This window comes from Mytilus trossulus, chromosome 4, assembly GCF_036588685.1.
Source record: "Mytilus trossulus isolate FHL-02 chromosome 4, PNRI_Mtr1.1.1.hap1, whole genome shotgun sequence".
Classification (NCBI taxonomy): Eukaryota; Metazoa; Mollusca; class Bivalvia; order Mytilida; family Mytilidae; genus Mytilus; species Mytilus trossulus.
In genome coordinates this window covers 88,783,788-88,805,202 of record NC_086376.1, presented here as the reverse complement: position 1 = coordinate 88,805,202, position 21,415 = coordinate 88,783,788, and the positions used below count along the sequence as shown (strand labels likewise).

The window sequence follows — 21,415 nt, the reverse complement described above, 5'->3', positions numbered from 1 at the left end:
GGTGCCATGGCAAAAAATATGATAATTTGACGCCTAGGTAATTTGTTTTCATTTTTTTTAATGCACGTGACGGATATAAGCAGATTACCTTTAAAAGCAACCAACATTTACTTTTAAAATTATAATTGTCTCATATTATCACTCAATAAACATTTAGATAAAATCATTATAGATACCAGGATTGAAATTTTGTTTGCGCCAGACGGACGTTTCGTCTACAAAAGACTCATATGTGGCATTCGAATAAAAAAAGTAAAAAATGCCTAGTTGAGTACTTAACTAAACAGCATTGCGGACCGAAAATTCAAAAAGTTTTGCCAAATGACGCTTAAGCCTGAGGTACAGAGTAACACCTTATTTGTTTTTTTAATTCAAAGTTTTGTAAACAATTAAACTATAATTATTTCCATATCAATGATTATATTCCTGTCAACACAAGAAGTGCTGACTACTGGGCTGGGGATGAACTCGGGAAATATAAACTTCATCAGTCATAAACATAATTTTAAAATTGATGCAACTTTCAGATACTGGTACATGGACGTTTCATTTAGTAAATCTTCGTCGAACAATAATCTCATTCCGAAGCCTTCATCTCAATCTAAATATCTAATTTATACTGTCAAAGTTTTAAAACATGCTATTAAATCTGCACTACAATTAAAATCAAATAACAGTTATTCGATTTAATTTGACTGGCAAACAGTTTTGTTATAATGAATATGTCAGTGATCTGATTGTAATCACGCAAGGCATATCGTGATATCACTACATTTAGTAAGAATTCTTGATCTTTAAAGAACCTCCTTAAAATTTTATGATTCTCAAATGTCCTTTTGATTTCAACATTTTACTTTTTATATGAAAGTCTTAATTAAGGTACAGCTTACAAGTTTTGTATGTTTTTTTATGAATTGATCAATTGTTTGAATAAAATTTCCTCTGTTTCACAATATTTCTTAGCATTCCAGAAAAGAAGACTTTTATTTTTTAATTTTAATAAAAATAAAATTAAAATATTTAAATTTAACTCCGATTAGACACCAATGTTTCACCTTTATCAAACACATTTTCAAACCTAGTACATACACAATTATTTTTTCAATTACAATGTATCGTGTTATGCTTTATTCATGTTTTAAACGAAGATGCTCGAATCTTTTAACTGAAAGAGAATACACTCAAATCTGATTCAACACATAAACGCTCAATACTATAGATGGATTGCGAATTGTGTACATATATACATTTTTTAACAGTGATTGATAGATGTTCAGTATGATTAGACATGTTCGAAAACGTTACAGCTTCGTTTCTGATGAACAAAAAGAATGTGACACTATTGGATACACATTTATTAAAACCAACAATACCAAATTTCGTTACCGAAAACTATTTGTCCGTTTGAACTTATAAAATTTAGAATGAAAGGGAATGTGTCAAAGAGACAACAACGTTAACCTGATCATAGAGCAGACAACAGCTTATGTCTATAACATATACCATAAAGCATTGTTCATTATAAAAACTATGTTCATCTAAATATATTCAAATGTAGATCAGGAACAAATATCACGCAGACTTCGCTACTGAAAAACAACATACATATTTTATGTAACAGTTTCCTGGTTTCTATGATGAGTTTATTTACAACCACTTGGTCGATTCCACTGCTGGTGAAGTTTTATTTTCCCGAGGTTATCACCAGCCAGTAGTCAGCACTGCACTTTGGTGCTAACATGAATTATGATTGATATGGTCATAATTATAAATTAACTGTTTACAAAACTTTTGATTTTTTTTATATACAAAGGCGTTTTTACTTCAGGAATAGATTACCTTGGCTGTATTTGGCAAACCTTTTATGAATTTTAGTCCTCATTGCTCTCCAACTTCGTACTTAATTTGGCCTTTTAAACTTTTTTTGTATTCGAGCGTCACTGGTGAGTCTTTTGTAGACGACACGCGCGTCTGGCGTAATATAAAATTTTAATCCTGGTATCTAGAATGAGTTTTACTTTTTATTAACACGAGGGAACCATACATTAATTCAACGAATTAAAAAAAATCCTTATAATTTGTATTTTATTGATCATCAATATTTACGACTCTTAAATAAGTAATAATACAAATCATGCAATCAATGTTAATACTGCGAAGGCATTGAGTTGCATGTTAAGTTAAAACGTACAGGATGGGTTTTTTTTTGTCGCTGCGTTGAAGACCTATTGGTCATTCCGCGTTTCCATTCTCAATTTTGATTTTGGTAATTGTTAATGTATATAAAAAAAAGAAAATTAGGGAAAATTGCTATTTGTAAAATTATAGTACTAACAATATATAATAATACGGTAATTGTACATACCATTTAAAATATGTACATTGAGGCTTGTTGTATCAACACCACTGTTGACACTAGGGGTCATACTACGACAAACGTATACACCGGCATCTTCAATTAGAACATGTTCAATTGTCAGTTGACTAATAAGTGAACGTCCAGGAACCTCTGGTTTAAAATTAAAAATCTGTGCTCTGTTTCTCCAAGGTTTTTTTCGCTCATCGATGAGATTCCCGTTATGAAACCAGTCTATAAATTCGGGGGCACGGCTTGAGCCAGTAGCATTACAAGTTAAGTTTAGTCGTTGTTTTGGACTTAGGTACTCTGATCCGCCAAGATGTATAGCTGTGAATAGAAATATAAATATTGAAATTTTTTTAATACAAAGTAGTAAACTTTGTCACTAGCCTTAATGCGTGTAATACGACAGTGAAAACGACCAATCGGAATCGAAAAGGAAGTAAAGAATTAAAAACATGTATTTGTCCCGTTTGCGATATTTATATGTTCTACCCCATTCACAGATTCCAGTTAATTGCTGTTATTTCACCCACTTATTACCCTAATTTAAATTGTCTTCAGCTTAAAAATGAGAATCGCTAGCGGAACAGGCCTTACCCTATTAGAGTATCACCAAATGTGGAAAGATTTACTGTTGACCAATCTTCGTTTTTACATTATCAATTTAATTTATTTACCTTATCTCCTTATAGAAATTCGAGAAGAAGCTATGTATTCCAACATGTAAGTCATGTACCTAACTCGTACAAATATATGAAATAAGCGTCGTACTAGGTTGCACTTTGTAAATACAGCTGTTTCTAAAACCACGCCTCTTTTGGGAGATTTAGAATATTCAAAGAAAATAATTTTGTTTACATACTGGTTCCCAGTTCGGACTTCTGCGTTCCATCTCATAGAGATATAACGTGGGAATATTACCAATAAATATATATGTGCAATTTGTTTATATTGAAATCTGTGGTAACCTTTTATTCTAGGTAGGAGTAGTTAAGAAAATTAGTGTTGTTTAAACTGTGAGAATTAAGTTCAGGGAATATAAACGTTGATAAAATGCCGCACTACTCTATATTTTGAATTTTGAAAAAAATGTATTGCATATGAATTTTCAATTCTAGGATAAGATTTTATTCAGTGTTTAATTCTTTGGGAAATTGCATTGTCAATATTTACAGAAATGCAACCTAAAAGTTCATACTGCCATATGGTTCTCAGTACTATAAATAAATCGTTGGTCGCGTTAAGCTACATGTATTTTCTGTCAAATACTTATGTATACACATAAATTTAATTATATCTACAATGCAGAATCACACGAACGTGTATACCTTATAGGTTGGTGTAATAATCATTAAAAATAAACATCTACAAACAATTGACAATCGACAACAGGACGATACTGTCTTCGTTCTCCTATTTTCGTCATCCACTATCACGTATTTGTACCAGAGCACTTTAATTTATAACGCAAAGTTTTTTTTTCTTTTCTGAGAAAAAAAAACAACTCCTCAGGAAAAAATTTACTTGAAAAGAGACGAATACACAAAGAACATCTAAAAGACAGCGCATTAAGCTTATTTTGATAAATTATACTTACACTCCTTAAACACAGGCCGTTTCTCTAAAATAAAAATCAACACTATTGATATTATTTTTTAAGTCATAAACATCGGTTTTTATTCTATAACACAAATTAAATTATTAGTGTATTGCATCTTAGATGTTAACAATCTGTGTGATAGAAATGGGAAGATGTGGTACGAGACGGAGTGCCAATGAGACAACTCGCAAACCAAGTCATAATTTATAAAAGTAAACCATCATAGGCCAATGTGCGGTTTTAAACACGGAACCTATGCTCACACCGAACAGCAAGCTATAAAGGGCCTCAAAAATATATTTTACTTTTAAAAATAAAAAAATAAATATAATCTATTTTTAGGCCTGAACAATGTATATAAGTTGAACTATAGATAATTCAATAAAATAATTTAATTAAAAGACGGAGAATAACAAGCGACAGGCACAAACCTCATGTATACAACATTAAGACTTAAACAAAAAGTACTTACTAAGAACAGTTAGAGACACGTGTTGAAGCTTAATTTCCGATGAAATTAGTTGACATTCATATTTTCCGGAATGGGATGGGAGTGTCTTTTTTATTACTAAATTTACATAAGTCATTTGACCATCCTGCTTATAATCTATGCTCATTTCATCATTTGGAGCATACATCATTCTGCCAACGGATATTGGGAAGTCTTCCGAAACCTTGCGCCAAGCTACCTTTAGAATAGCAAAAACGAAGAAATAAAGCTAAATGTCGAGAAATTAAACAATAGAAACTTATGATTATATACATTTGTCTTTAAATTTGTAAATAATATTTGTAATGCAATATTGTGTAAGTGATAATCACTGTAACTAAGCCTTAAACTAACGATTTTTATATTACTTTAGGGATTATAAAATAATTCCTGGTCATTAACTATTTCATCAGATTTGCAGTAATACATAACGAAAAGGAGATGTGTAAACTGTTGCAACTATTTTAAAAACAATCGATTTAATATAAACAAGAATATTTAACACCAACGCAAATGTCGTTTGATTAATATTAGTTGCTTAACAGCATGCTTCATTTGCACAACCATCCATAAGCGTTCGTTTAAAACATACAAAACATTCTTAAATGTTATATTTTATTGAATTTCTTGTTACACATTTTGCTGTGATGTGTTAATTCGCTGTATACATCTGTACATTAAATGATCATTTTTGATTGTTTTGTTTTGTTTAGTTTAAATTTGAATATAGTCATTTTTATTTTATGGTCCCTCTCTCCCTTTAAGTGATTAAGTTATACAATCATAACTTAGATTTTGTTTCTTAATTGCTCAAAGTCTTAGCGGGATAACCAGTTGAGACTTCTGGAACCAAAATGCCAATCGAAATCGTTAGTTTTATCAACCCAACAAACAGCTTATCTAGAATTTAAACTGACCACGCGCACGGTACACGTAGGACAAAACACGCATGCAGAATGTGCGTATGCAATATATCTGAAGATTATCATATTATTGTTTTGCTTGTAACTACCACTGTTTGTAATATGCTTGTTTTATCATCAAACAAATGAACTTTATGAAATGTTAACTACCAGACTGAGTGTGTTTATCAATTCCTATAAAGGATATCAAGCGTACAAGATGTTTGTTTATCACAGTTACAAAACATTCTGCACGCTACAACACCATTAAAATTAGATTACAAACGTAGGTTTCATAGGGTTCATTGTTTATCGGTTATTTTTGTGTCATTTCTTCATCCATTTTATGTCTGCATGAATTCGACCCCGACTTCAACCGTTACAATGTTCAATATTAGGATTTTTATATCAAATGCTATTAAACAAGTTTCACAATATCAAAGTACTTAAAGTATAATAAAATCATTGGCATGAACGTTACAGATAGCTTCAAAGAAGGAATAGTCACTAACAAAGGACACTGTGCAGCGCTTGCACTATCAAATTTTAATGTTCGGAGGACATCGAAATATGGAAAAACACAAAATCTTTATGCAAATAAAAGTTCACAAAACAGTGAACATGTGTTATTAAGTTCGATTTGGTTGACCACTACTTATTAAAAAATATCCTTATCAAAACTTAAGCCTGGTACCTCGGACTTATGAATAGACGAATTTTCGCACAGACTTGAAATCATTATCTTTTATCGTAAGTGATGCACAAACAATTAATGTTTTAAACTTTGATTTTGAATATAGCCTTATTAAATGTGTTAATATGTTGATCCCATTTTGATTTCTTGTGTGCAAACATATTCACTTATAAATACTAAACTCCTTTAATTGTAAAAACATTACAGTGTAATTGCTCTTAGTCGCTCGATATACGTAGTTGCTGTGTCTACTTACTGTCTTTGGGCCCAAATTTTGAATTCTACATGTAAGTACAGCTGTTTCTCCTTTATACACTGTCACGTGCTTGTTCTGTTCAGGTGTAAATGTTGTTTGACGATGCCTTTGAAACAGCTCACCTGAAACTTTAAAACATCGTTTGTCATTTATCATAAAGTAATCACTATAACAAATATTTTTTTCTTTAATGAAAATCAGCGAGCAAGTTAAGCAATCAAGTTTCTTGAAATCCCAAACAAGAAGAGCTCTAACTTTTCAAAATATTTGAAGTTCTTGAAGTAGGGTTTCAATTTAATTTTGTTTAACGTTAGTAAAAATATAAAAGTCTTCGTAATCACAGCATACGTTCAAATAAAATAAAATATCATAATTCAGCTAAGTTTAAATGAACGAATAACAGCTATATATCAAGCAACATATAACGTCAACAAAGTTGTACATATTTATGTGAAGTACATTGTACCATAAATATTTCTACACCGATGTATTTCTTTGTTGTTGCTTGCATGGTTAACATCAAGAGACAGAACATGTAAGTACCAACATAATTGTAACTCTACAATCATCATGATCATATGTACCAATAAATCGGCTGGTACATTAATCCGCAGCTTCGTTTAAATATCAGAATTTCTACATATAAGCTATCATCAGGTTTGTTCCACCTATTGATTATAAGATATACTCGATATTTAATAACCGGTTCTGATTGATGTTTGTCCTTATTAACTTCTATATAAGACGGAAAGTACAACTTTATAATGTACTTTACGTTCATTGAAGGAAACATGTTAACATGCTTTAAACGCTAAAAGGATTCCTGAAGAAATCAGATAGAATTGATTAAAACAAAATCTTCTCGTCTGATTCTCCTAGTTTTAAATGGGTAGCAAGGGAACTTGGTAACCGATACCATCAATTTATCAAACACATTTGGAAAACAACCGCTATTTGTTGAATTTGCAATATTACACGTGGAATTTGACTTCACTTCTCTAAGTGCAACAACACTTTAAAATTGTAAACAACTGTAATTGCGCATTGACACGTTTGTCTCCATGTGAATACATGTCATATCTCTTACATGTTTACGTTAGGCTTCGGAATTAATAAACTTTAACTTTGAAGATACTCTCTAGGGTATGCTGTAACTAGAGGAACCCGTAATAATTGGTTAATATAAGATGACAATGAGAAAGCCAGAAAGATCAAAATGAAAAGTCAATTTTACTGACGGAACATTAAGGTAATATACATTGAGGACTTCTAAGTTATATGCAAATGTTTAAAGTTATCTTATGTCTACTCAACATTCTTGCTTGGAAAATTAAGAATTTGTATAAGTATATCTCACATAAACTGGTTTTTTTAAGACAATAAAATTATCAAATATTATATAAGTATAACATCAAAAGAATTTTCATGAAAATGTATCTCAGAAGAAAAAAAAGAAATAAACTGAAAATCATTGTAAACAAACATTGACTGTTGCACGAACCGAAATTAATGATCGTTTCAAATGTAGCTATAGAAATGGCAAAGTGTGTTTCATAATATTTTCATTTAAATATAATCAAACTGATGTATCGATAACAAGCTTTGGCTATTTGACTTCAAAATACAATTCAGATAAGATCAATTTTACGTAAAATAGAATAATTATGATATTCTCTGTTGAGAATAATGACACAGCAAGATTAAACATTTGTAAGTGAAAATGGCACTAAAAGCAGTGTTCCATATAGGGGGGTTTCATTTATTATTTACTAACTCATTCCCCAAACTAGTTATTCTAACTTGTTCATTGTATTACTCCCAGTGCTTATATGTTGATGGATCAGTAATGTCAAATCAAGTATACATGTCAACTGTTCTAGTCATATGAACACATACATTTTTAACAATGTTTAAACCCAAACTATGTTTGGATCAATGGAGTGTCAAATCATGCATATCAATTCTTCGACTGAAATAAGCATTTTAACAATGTTTTCAAACTATTTGTGTGTCCTTACGTTGCATTACACATATAAGCCATTTCATGTTATTCATAAGATAGAATACTACATTAATACTGTAGATTCATTTATTTTCGTTGGTACCAAATTTCAAGGAATGAGGGAAACTTACTTTTTCGTGGTCATTTGATGTCGTGGTTTGGCAAAAGTTTGCATAAATTTTTATAGAAAATTTGTCATTCCTTGGAATTTGGATTGCATGGTACCGGGGTTTCCACGAAGTTCATGAAATTTGAAATCCAATGAATACTAATGAATCAACAGTAAGATTCGAAATAGAATCAACAGTTAGAAAATGAAAACAGTTTGAATTGATCAGACAATTTAAGACAGATACCGTGGTATATTTTCTGGTCCATAATACATCTGATTATTTCTATTTATTCTTGTAAAATTAAAATTCGCAGTCGTAAATAGCCAGTCATTAAAGTTAAAATGATTTCCATTGTGCTCACGATTTGCATATTGCATCCGGTTGTTATTGCAAATTATTTCCTGACCATGAAGGTGCAGCTTCTCTAAATAATATTTTAGGTATAGATATACTTGAGAAACTTAAGAACTCACGTAATTTGGATTTTGAACGATTGAATGAGAATCAAGTCTTAATACCATACATTTAACCAAACAAAAACAAACAACATCGGGGCTTAAATTACTGGGAATATTTCGATAAGCTTGTTTTAATGTGTATTGAAAATTAATATTTGGAACTGAATGTGCCCTCAACATGAATCAAAATCATAACTGTGTCGTGTTGACTCCATGAATATTCACTTTAAACAACACTTTAAGTCTAACGTGAGATCAGGAGAGCTTGAAAGTTAAGACAATCCTTGTACATATAAAATCAGAAGATGTGGTATGATTGCCAAATGAGATAACTATCCATCGGAGACTAATTGACGCTTTTATTATCAGCTAAAGGTCACTGTATGGTCTTTGAAAATGAATAAATTCACTTACACATATAGCAAGCTACCAGTTAAGTCTCGAAATGACAAAGTGTAAAAACTTCAAACGAGAAAACCCATGGGCTAATTATATACAAAACATTAAAACAAAAACAAAGTTTTGAACAACAACCGCTTAAGGATGTACACCTCTGAGGAGCCAAAAATTTCTAGAATTAAACTTTTTTTCTTAACCTGATTTTTGGGTTTATAAGATTGTAACAAAATAATTGGTGAAGAGAAAATCATATGGTGGTGCACTTCTTTTTTTGCTACGGTCTTTTGAAAATGCCCAATTTTGATGATTTTCCCATTTTTTATCGATTTTTACCTATTTTTGGGCTATTATCGTGAAAATATCACAGTTCCACAATTGAAACTTTTTTTCATACTTTCTATAAAGATGAAGTGGACCAATCTGAATAATTTTTACTTACAAAAACTATAGGTAGGTGTTAATATAAGAAAGTTTTATCAAATTTTGACGTTTTTTTGTGTAAAATTCACCATGCTGTCAATTTTGTATTTTTGTGATTTTTCTCAGTTTTAAGAACAAAATGCATATTATTTCAACTTTTTTTGTCATAAATGATTGAAAAGATACATATCTAAGAAATTAGAAAGACCAAAATGATATGGGATGAACATGATTCTTGTAAAATCATTTTTTGTATCCCTCACCCAGTTTCTCAAAATTGTGGCTAAAAATATTGACTTGATTGGTCGTAAAATTTTAAAACTGGATTACTCAAAAACCATTCATTGTACATACACAATTTTTTCACAGATTCATGTTTGATTATAATATTTTTAAAATTCATTGATATTTTCCACTTCTATCACATGTTTTGGAAATAATTCAAGAACGAGATTTCAACGGGACTGAACGAGACTGAAAAGTCAGAAGAATACATCCTTAATAACAGGCTCCTGACTTTGAACAGGCACTTACAATATCTTGCTGATTTAAACATGCGTGTGAGTGTCCAAATATTTACCTACGGCAAGACAGTGCCGTAACAGCAAAGCATATATTAAGACATTATATCAAATAAGCTAAAGAAATCGTTTGAAAAGGGCTCGAACCATCAGATCGAGACAAGGCACTAAAACCAACTTACATTAACACTAATATAAGTGTTTTCACTGTTACCAAAAGAGCCAATCCCAACCAATGACAATCATGTACCCAAAATAAAACTATTTGAAATATAATATTATATTGTACTATGATATATATGCATAGAGCCGTATGATCATAAACAGAGCTAAATTTAACGGATAAGAGTTTCTTCAAGTCTGAATGCCAACCTCCATCATACTTCTGAATTTTCCAATGTTTGTTCCTACAAGATTTCTGTAATATACTTGTATTTTTTGTATAAATGTTAGTAAAAGAGAATGCAACAGTATTTGCCAAATCAAAAATCTCTTTGCTTCATTTTTTTCATAAAAAGTATTATCGATTTAACATAGAATATGTGGGATGAATTCTCTTAAATCATAATTTTTCATAAAGTTTGAATACTACATATGGATTGCTTCGATATGGACAATGATTTAAACCATCATAAATTGTAATGTTTTGTCAAAGTGAATATTATGAATACAAAATATCATAATTGTATAAACTGTATATATTTAAAATCTAGTATCCAATGAGGTATTGATTCATATGTAAAATTATATATCTTTAAAATCTAACATAATCTAAACAAATTCAAACAAAACACAGCATAATCTATCTTTCCTTTAATTTAATTTGATTTCTGTTACACTTTAGAGGTGGAAAAACACTTTTTGTTCTTGTCTGGTGTATTAGAGGTGGCAAACATGGTTTGTTTTTATCTCATGGCAGATCGCGATCACTGAAACTGTAGATTCTGGTTTACATAATCTAAATGATAATCAGTTTATTTATTTTTTCATTTCCAACCTATTCATTTGCCGTATCTTGTAGCATAAATTCTAGAAATTTCCAATTTTTTTTTCGTTTTAAAACCACGACTGAAAGTTGTAATTTGTGAAAGGGACACCTTCTGATATCTGTTCGGTAAATAGTTCATGTGTCCTCATTTTAAAGATAAGTAAGTCGACTATGAGGATGTAATAATTCGAATGGGAATGTTAATTTGCCTTTAAAATAATACTTGAAAGATATTAACCAGCGAGTCTATGGTGCTACACATTCACACTGACAATAACTTTAATTCAGCATTGCAAATTTGATACTTTTTTGCATTAGAGGACGTCCAATAACAAAGATAATGCTTAAAATCCCCAGGGAAATTTTTGGTTTCTTCTGATAGAGCTATACGTATGATAAAAAATGTCCAAACAAATAATTCAGTAACGAAACCTTGTCAATCATAAATTAAAGAAAGAACCATAATGGTCTGACCAGTCTAGTCGTACTTTCCTCGCAGCAGAATGCAAATAGTGGAAAGTATTAAAAATCTTTGAGACAATTTGATTTACAATTCCTGTAAATTACTGTATTAAAATACGATTGACACTTACTAGGGAAAACGGTACTAATACATTTTCCCAACATAAGTTGGCCTTTTGTGTACCCAAGGTAGATGAAGGAAGTCAAATTAGGAGCGCTGTGATTGGATGTAAGGGTACAATATATTTTTTTATTTATCTATGAATAACTGCAGTGTGTGTATTTACAATATAAATTTTAAAACCTATTGAAATATTTTCTAGATAATTATTCGAAAAGGCTTCCAAAATTTCATAAATTTGGTGTAAAATGAAGGTGTGCATGGATAACACAAACAAGCTCCATTAAAAATTGGTCATGATACTATTTGTCTTCAATTTTTAAAATAGAATAATAAAGTACCAACACCACACATAACTGTTTTATCCAGTTGGTTTTTTTTTTTAAAAACTGGTAATTTTGAAAATGTTAGTATTTTTGCCTATGGCAGAATAAATAGTACCGTTTTTCTTATAAATTCTAATCGTTTGAGCAAGAAAGGATACTGCCGGAAATCACAAGACGACACGGTGGAAGTGAAAATCATACTACAAGACAGATATAGTTAAAAATATTGACAGTTGTATTATCTATTGATTCTGATTGTCTGTCAGTGTTTGGTAGAACATGACAGGTCCCTTAACGCATTTGAGTTCACAGGAATAAAATTACAATTTTAGTAATTATATCATTGTAATGTCAATACAAATCATTGAATAAACTAACCAGATCTGTTTGTTTCCCATCCGGTAAAATATAGATCACCAATATTTAAACAGTGGTATCAATTGAGTAAATAATTGTATCATTGTGTGTTAATGTGTCTCCAAAATTGTTTTGTTCCATATTTCTCACGGTTCTACAGTGCAAACGATAGGACTGAAGTGATATTTGAGACGACGAGAATGTTAAAGGTTTACGGGATTAAGTGTTCAGATTCAATTTTTATTGCGTATTTCTGCAAAATAAATATGAATAAAGCTCAATTTACATTTGATAGGTGAAACAGATCAAACATTTTTATTAATTTTATATGTAAACTAATACTATTTGTTTTATATTACAAAATCAAAACTGTCGGCTTTAAATTTATATAGCAGGATGCCATCACACTTTGTATTGGGAATCCTTGCATCAATGATAGAAAACTTAGTCTGATTGTGGGAGGTAAAAATAAGTACGATTTATTATGTACAACCACATGGTCGATACCACTTCGACAACTGAGTAGGCAGCACCCCTGTGATGGCATTATATATCGATACTGTCATTTTATATAACGCTTCTGTTCAAAACTTCAAGAACATTAACATTGTTAATACCCAAAAGCATAGATTTGCTTAGTCAGATTTTAAACTACTAGTAATATTTTTGTGTTCCCATTTCTTTTAAAAAATGTAAATAACTGTTACAGTTTAAATGATTTTTATGAATTTCGAAGCGCTTTTATGGATTTACCTTCCTCGGAATCGCTTATAAAAGCCAAACAGTTTAAAGTCAATGATGTAAACACACCCAAATTCACAAGGAGCTATATGACAAAAAAAGAAACTTTTGTTTTCTATTTGACGTGTAATGTGTTTGAGCTTTTAATTTTGCCGTTTGACTATCCGTTTTGGACTTTCCTTAAGGTTCGGTATTTTTGTTATTTTACTTTTCACAGCCAAATTAGGGTCAAGTAAGCCCGAGGAAGTTAATACCTTAGTTCCTGCATAAAGCTTAGTTAGCTTAATGTTTAATGGCATTACTATTTCAGAAATGAGCGTCTAGGGCACTGAAATATGCATCGTACGTGTTTATCTTTATTTAGTCCTTGTCAACAATGGGACACTGTGATCCCCAATGTGTATAATAACTAGTTAGTGTTCCATTATTGGCACGGCTTGTTAGGTAAAATTAATTTCAAATGTCAAAAGAAAAAAAAAATGTCATGCAACAACACTACCTAACAATTATAATCTACATCATTTTTATCAAAAGAATTATTTATTTTGTCCAATCTATAACTCAATTACGTACCAACCATGAGTTACTTATGAGTTATATCTACAAATTACAAATGGAAATATTTCCCGTAAATCATAGATCATAACAGGACAAAAACCAAAATTGAACAAATAAGCAATTACAGTTCCGGAAACCGGTGAAATTAGCTGAAGAATGTCGAAGAATATTGGTGCTAAATTTTATATTGTTACGTCAAAACATTTGATTAATTCATTTGTTATTGGTGTAAGATTGCCTTGATCCAGATAATTCGGTATTATTCACATAGAAGCTTGTAAGTTCTGTGATCTTCGGACTGATACGTCGCCATCTACAGGAAAAGACCAATTTATATTATATCGAATTACTTTTTCTAACTGTAACTGAACAACACTAATCAATGAGGAAATAAAGTAGAAACATTTAAAACTTTACACAAATGCCCAGAAACTTTCTTTGACACGCTAAATATCGTTTAAACAATTTAAATGATAATGATACTAACGGCTATAACGACATAATAACGTTTAACTTAATCATACATGCAATTTGTTAAACCATAAAAATTTAACAGTTAGGACTCATTCTAAATGATTGCACATCTAGTTAGTGTACTTTAAACTTAAATTATGCGATAAAGATGATGTTCTTTCACTAGATAATTCAGACTTTGTTTAATATGCTAACCTCATCCATCCGGCCGAACTTTAAAATAAAGGATCACTCAGATACCGTACAGTTCAGTCTGTCCCATTTTTGAAATATCAATTAGAAATTGTATATATGAGTGCGTAGGTTGGGATCAAATTGAAGAGTTTTCGAAAAAATGAGGATTTTATATGGAAAATATAGCTCCTTTTGTGACCATTTTTCAGAGCTTGCAATTCCTATCATGATTTTCTTCATAGAGAGTTGCTGTCCAATTTCTACATACACATGCAAATTAACAAAAACACTTTCTTTGTTATATTCAGAAATAAATCTAAATATGTATCATGACCGTTTAATGTTCTTGCTATCTTTAAAAACCTACAGTCATTATTAGTGCGTTTGGGTCTTTTATCATGCAATGAATTCAAATTTAAAAAAAAATTCAAAATGTCTTATCGACCACACTCACGATTTGTTTTCTTCTAATGTGAAAAACCTATGCAGACTTAATAAGTAACTTGTACTGACCTATAACAACACAACCGGTGCAAAAGAGAAGCCGAAAATTCTAACGGGATATTCAAACTCACAAGAGGAAAACAAACTGCAAATGCCAGACAAGATGAAAAACGAACAAAAACAAACACACTTGAACTAATTACAACACAGAAAGAAAACGACTGAGCATCAGGGAAATCATCTCAGATTCTCTAAAAGGTTAGGCAAATCCTTCTCCAGATGTAGTACCATAGTGTTGCTTTTTTAGTATAAACCCGGTGAGTCTTATTCGGAAGGTAACATCTGAGTAAAAGAGGACGGGATATGTGGTACATGTGAAACTTGTGAAACAGATTATCCAAAACTCGTGATGACGTTTGTGAAGTTTGCGAAGGAATAAGTTCAATTTTAATATTTTGAACTCCTAATTTAATAGAGTTCTTGGAAAGTAGCAACCCTCTATCAAAGACATCATAATAAAAAATACAAGAATACGACATAGCACTTGTTAACAATGACGATTTACATGTACTTTTATTTTGTATAGACTGTAAAGTATCAAACGACTATGATTCTCCTTGTGTCTGACTGGAAGACTTGTGTTAAATAGTGTAGCGTGAACAAGTAGCATTAGGGTAATGTAGTTCATGATGTGCTAGATTGTATTAAAATTAAGCGATAATCTATAGCTTTCATGTTACGACATTGCCAATTGAACGACTAAATTGAATATCACATTTTATTTAACCGTTATATTTTATTAAACTTTTGTAAATATTTATATTTGTCTTTCATTTTCTTAATTGAAAAAGTAACCTTCAGCTGTAATTGTCTTTGCGAAATAAAACAATGATTTTACATGCTGGTTATAACTTGTTTTTCACGAATAATACGATTACTTTCGGTTGAGACTGCCATTAATTGCATTAACGATAATGAATTTTCCAACATGGTATTTATGGGATCAAAGAAAATTAGTTTATATGAAGGGGTCAACATTTGTATTAAAAGTTAGTGTTAACTGATTGATGAAGGTTATCCCTAATTAATAGGTTCTGAGACAGGAAGTAGGAGAATGCAGAAGGGTGATTCTAAATTATTGCTTGTTTGATAGTTTAATTTGACAATTGTCGATGGCCATACCGAGTGAGTGATATTGGATACCCGTAACTAGATAGAATGAAATGAAAGATGTCATTATATGTGCTAAAGAAAATCACAAAATATTTTACGTTGTTGATTAATTGATTTATTTTATTATTATATTTCTTAAGCCCGACACAAAAAATATCGTGACCATTTAGATGTGTACAATGACGTAAGAATGAACCTAATTGTGCTACATTGATGTTGTGTTACATACTTGCACTAAGTTGGCTGAATTAATCGTATTTGAAAATGCCATCAGGAACCCGCCAACCAATTATAGGAACCAAAAAAAATGTCCTTTCAGAGTCTATGTTAAAACAAATGTGTGATCTGATAAATGAATAGTTTCGTGGTCAAGCAGTGTCTGGATCTGACGGGGGATATTGATATTGTGTCCAAAAGATCACAAATCCAGACAATGATATACGAGCAATGAATACTAAATTCTCTAAAACCAATCAAGATAGTCAATTAATCACACTATACTTTGTAGTCAACATTTTGGGATATAAAAGAAGAACACTTGGGTAAAATTACTCACAGCTAAATCATCACTTATCATGTTGATAATGCTACCATTATGTAATGTTAAAACTTGTCTACTGTCATTTTGTGAGGAACAAATGCGTAGGGAATAACAAATGTAATGATTCCCAAGGTCTTAGGAAATCAGTATCCATGTCTACTAGAAATAATTTAGCAAAATCATTACTAGAGCAACTTGTGAATGGTAGGTATATCCTGGCACTACAGTTTAGTTTTGGGGAACATGATTTATTTTTTAGTTGTAATTGACTTTGAACTAGTATTCTGTGTATGTAAGTTCGGTGCTTTTATGTTAGTTTCTTTTGTGCGTCGTACCGATCATTTGTAAGTTAAACCAACAGTAACTGATTACTACAATTTGTATTTTTGTGCTGTCACACCACTGTTCCTAGTTCTATGATGGCTTATCACTCTAACATGTTTACTACCTACACATGCTTTAGTACCTTACCAGGTGAAGAACACGTATTTCAGTGGTTGGCGTTGTTTCATATCTGTAATATTTTTGTTTTTTTCGAATTATTTCTTTCATAAACTTATCACGATTACATATGAAGGTAAACTGAAAACAGTAAACAGTAAAAAAGATTTATTATTAATAACAAACAAAATTCATAAAGTCGTTTCAACAACCAGATAATAGTTACTGTTACTATGTGGTGATTTTCTTGTTAATGTTCAAGCCATGTATTGACATTATATAAGCGACATAGTACGACTTTGAAATTACATGACGCGTGCTAACATGGTTGCAAATGTCATCAAAACCAGTCAACTAAACATTTTAGAGCTAGTTATTTAATATTACATATGCTAACCTTTTCCTTTTACCTTTAGGAAAGGTTAGATCAACAGTTAAAAGGGAAGCATGATACGCCCTTATCCGATTTGCAACTTTGAATCAAATGAATATCTAAATTATCAAACACAAATAAGGTCCATAGTCGGCTTAGATAGACGGTTAAGATATCGTATACATGTAGTTCTTTTAAAAACATTCACGTATATAAACAATTTACATAAACATGAAAAAATAGTTTATAAATATTAGTATAAGTATTGAATACAACAAAAATGAAAATATTTGTTTCTTTTTTGTCGACACATTCGCACGGGTATGTTGTCTTTAACTGATAATAAAAAGTTCCTACGAATATATCCTGCACCTAACGACGAATTGGAGATAAAGGATACTACAGATACAGTTAAGTCGGCTTCGTATCTTGACTTACATCTTTAAATTGACAATGAGGGTCGGTTGAAGACAAAACTTTACGACAAAAGAGATGATTTCAGCTTTCCAATTGTGAACTTTCCATTTCTAAGTAGCAACTTCCAACAGCACCTGCATACGGGGTATATATCTCCCAACTGATACGATATTCCCGTGCTTGCATTTCCTATCATGATTTTCTTGATAGAGGGTTACTGCTCACAAGGAAGCTATTAAACCAAGAGTTCCAAATGGTAAAGCTGAAATCATCCCTTCGTATATTTTACGGACGCCATCACGAGTTGGTTGATCGTTATGGAATAACCGTTTCACAAATGATATCGGATATGTTCCTAACGTCGTAACTACAATCTCCTTCCCTTTCATGAATTTGACCTACCGAATTAGACTATTTACCGGATTTGTAATCACATAAGCAACACGACGGGTGCATGCCGCATGTGGAGCAGGTTCTGCTTACCCTTCCGGAGCACCTGAGATCACCCCAAGTTTTTGGTGAGGTGCGTGTTGTTTATTCTTTAGTTTTCTATGTTGTGTCATGTGTACTATTGTTTTTCTGTTTGTCTTTTTCATTTTTAACCATGGCGTTGTCAGTTTGTTTAGATTTACGAGTTTGACTGTCCCTTTGGTATCTTTCGTCCCTCTTTTGGTAAATATTAAAATTTAGAGAGCCTTTGTTTAAATTGTAATTTCAGAACATTATAATGAGAAAGCTAAACAAGTGATAGGTTGAAGAGCATTGAGGACCCCAAATTTCAAAAAGTTATGCCAAATACGGCTACGGTAAATTTATGCCTGGGGTAAGTAAATCCTTATTTTTTTCGAAAAATTCAAACTTTCAAATGAGAGTCTGTTCGTATGACTCAACTATCGCACTCTTTACTATAGGTACATAACATGAATTATCTTTGATATGGTTATATTTATAAATTAACTGTTTACAAAATTTAGATTTTTTGAAAAAAAATAAGGCTTTTCTACCCCAGGCATAGGTTACCGTAGCTGGATTTAGCAAAACTTTTAGGAATTTTGGTCCTAAATGCTCTTCAATTTCGTACTTTATTTGGCATTTTTTTTTGTTTTTTTATTCGATCGTCACTGATGAGTCTTTTGTAGACTAAACGCGCGTCTGACGTATATAAAACAATTAGTCCTGGTATCTATGATGAGTTTATTGTTGCTTCTGCTTTGGTTCTGTCTTAATATTGCTTGCTATATTATTTCCAGAAATCCGTATATTAAAATATTCTATTCTTCATCAAGTTTTTGGTGAAAATCACTAAACACTGGAACTGAAGTTTCAAGTTCAATGCAACTGATGTTCTTGACCAGTCAGTAGGACAACCTATGAAAATAGCTTTTACTGACTGTATTGGATCATTTATTTTCTTGACCAAAAGGTTAATTATTTGTTATTCCGTTTAAAAAAACCTTAAGGCTACAGACTTTGTATTAACTCTGTATTTTGTTTACTGTGTATATGATTTAAGATATTTTCGAGATCTATTCTGAAATCCATTTGGTACTATGGTTGTCGCATATTTCAAACCTTCACGACCATTAGGTAATGGTCAAATGTAGCATATAAAATGTCTTTAATATAAACAGGATATATTCCAGGATTTTCGTTTGTTGGCTTTTAATATGTGCCTTTTCAAAATACATAATTCAATATAGAAATAGGGAGGTGATTTATGATTGGTCTATTATAGGTCATCATGCGTTCTTCATCAAAGAACACAAACCGTAACTGTATATTTATCTGAAATATGCCCGAAATTAAAAAATGTGGTACAATTGAAATTAGAAAACGATTGGTCTGATCTTTGTTAAGGGTATACGATACAGTTTTTATCACATTTTACGACAAATTGTATACAAGATTTAGTAATTTACTTGGAATATTCAAATATGTATTCAAAGTTATATAAGTTTTAGATTTAAATGGGTTTCCGACGACGACGACTTAATTCCAGGCTCTTGAATTCCTAAAACCACAAAGCAAATGTTCGGTGATAAACTTGTTTGTGATTGTTCAATCCTCTCTTTACTTAACATAATCAGGTCACTGAGGAGTGAACATTTAAAATTTAAAGATAGCTCAAACGAATGGATAACAAGTGTCATTTCATTTGGAACAGGTATTGTCTTATGTATAAAATGATATATTAAACCTGGTTGTATAGCTTGTTAAACCTCACACTTGTACGACAGTCTCATAAATTGCCATTATATTGACAATGATGTGTGAAAAAAAACCAGACATAGTAACGTGTTTTCCCACCATGTTTATGTTGCTCAAATTCCTTTGAAAATAAATAGTATTTTTATCTTATCTTATCCTTTGTAGAAGTTATTTCCTGACGTGGTTTTTATTCTTACAAATTTGATCCCTTCTCATTTCAACACGCTGCATAATTCACCTTAATTTTCCCAAGCTTATGTTTATCGGTTTGATGGCTTTGATAATGTCTTTTCCTGCATGTATGTTCACTTGATGTTTAAAGTCTTAAGAACTTGGTGCACTGTGAAACTATGGTCTTGTACGTAGATATTATCAGCTAAAGATTTCATTACTTATGATTCGGTTTAATACTTATATCCGAGTCTTCCTTTCCTTCTTTGTAGTATGGTGTTAATATTTTCTTTCATCTTTTGTATTATGTGTTGAATATATTCCTTGACTTTTATGTCGAACTTTCAGCACCAGGTTGTCATCAAAAGAGTTGTTTTGTAATACTTTGATTTTGTCTTTATTTATGAAATCCATTACCATTACTGTATATGTGTAATGGTATTGTGTGATTCCAGGAAACACGACAAAACGTCATGTTTCTGCACAAACATTTGTATGGCATACTAGAGAATATTTTTTGTTGAATCAGACTTCTGAGATGATATTAGAAAAGATAAAACTGTTTGGTGATTATTAACAAGTAAATAGTTTTCACTCGTGAGAAATAAACACAATGAACAGATAAAATAACTTGGGCTCGTTATGTGGGACCATGAAAGAAAATAAAAACCTTATAGTTATACCAGGAAATGTTAAATCATCGAAATTACAAGACAAAAAGAGTATCATAGCATGCATTTTAATAATTATCGAAACATTTGTGACTACTTATCATGTGAAAAATTCCATTCTCTGGTATACAATAACAGTTTCTCGTTTGGCTGCATAGGTCAAAATGTAACAGAACAATCAGATATTGAATACGACACTGTTTATAAGTATGGCTTGTCGTAGACCGGCGTCATTATGTACTTATGTCTACTTTGAGTTTTGTAAATTGAATGTAAAGTTTGTCTGATGTTGTCGTTATGATTATATCAGAGACACCTTTTTGTTGTTAAACCAAAAGTTAAAATCCCGTATTAGACATTGTTATCCTTTTTTTTTATTATTATTTTTTTTATTACTGTTGACATGACTATGCAAAAGAACTTATCGAATTTTCATGAAACCTCTTTTTCATTCTGTGACCATTTGTAGATTAATATATAGTATAAGATTTGTGTCATTGCTAAAGGACCTACAGTGGCCTGTCACTGTTCAATCTTTGTCGTTTGGTCTTAATTAGT

General features: G+C 31.2%; 1 protein-coding gene across 1 annotated transcript in view; it reads right to left on the bottom strand.

Moving 5' to 3' along the window:
* The window catches only part of LOC134714279 (protogenin-like), a 44,648-nt gene that overhangs the window by 4,034 nt on the left and 19,199 nt on the right, over positions 1–21,415 (bottom strand). Inside the window, exons 2-5 of the mRNA XM_063575515.1 lie at positions 6,305–6,432; positions 4,435–4,651; positions 3,960–3,983; positions 2,366–2,686 (exon numbers count right to left, since the gene is read on the bottom strand). Of these exons, the coding sequence (XP_063431585.1) occupies positions 2,366–2,686; positions 3,960–3,983; positions 4,435–4,651; positions 6,305–6,432 (690 nt within the window). The remainder of the gene's footprint in view (positions 1–2,365; positions 2,687–3,959; positions 3,984–4,434; positions 4,652–6,304; positions 6,433–21,415) is intronic.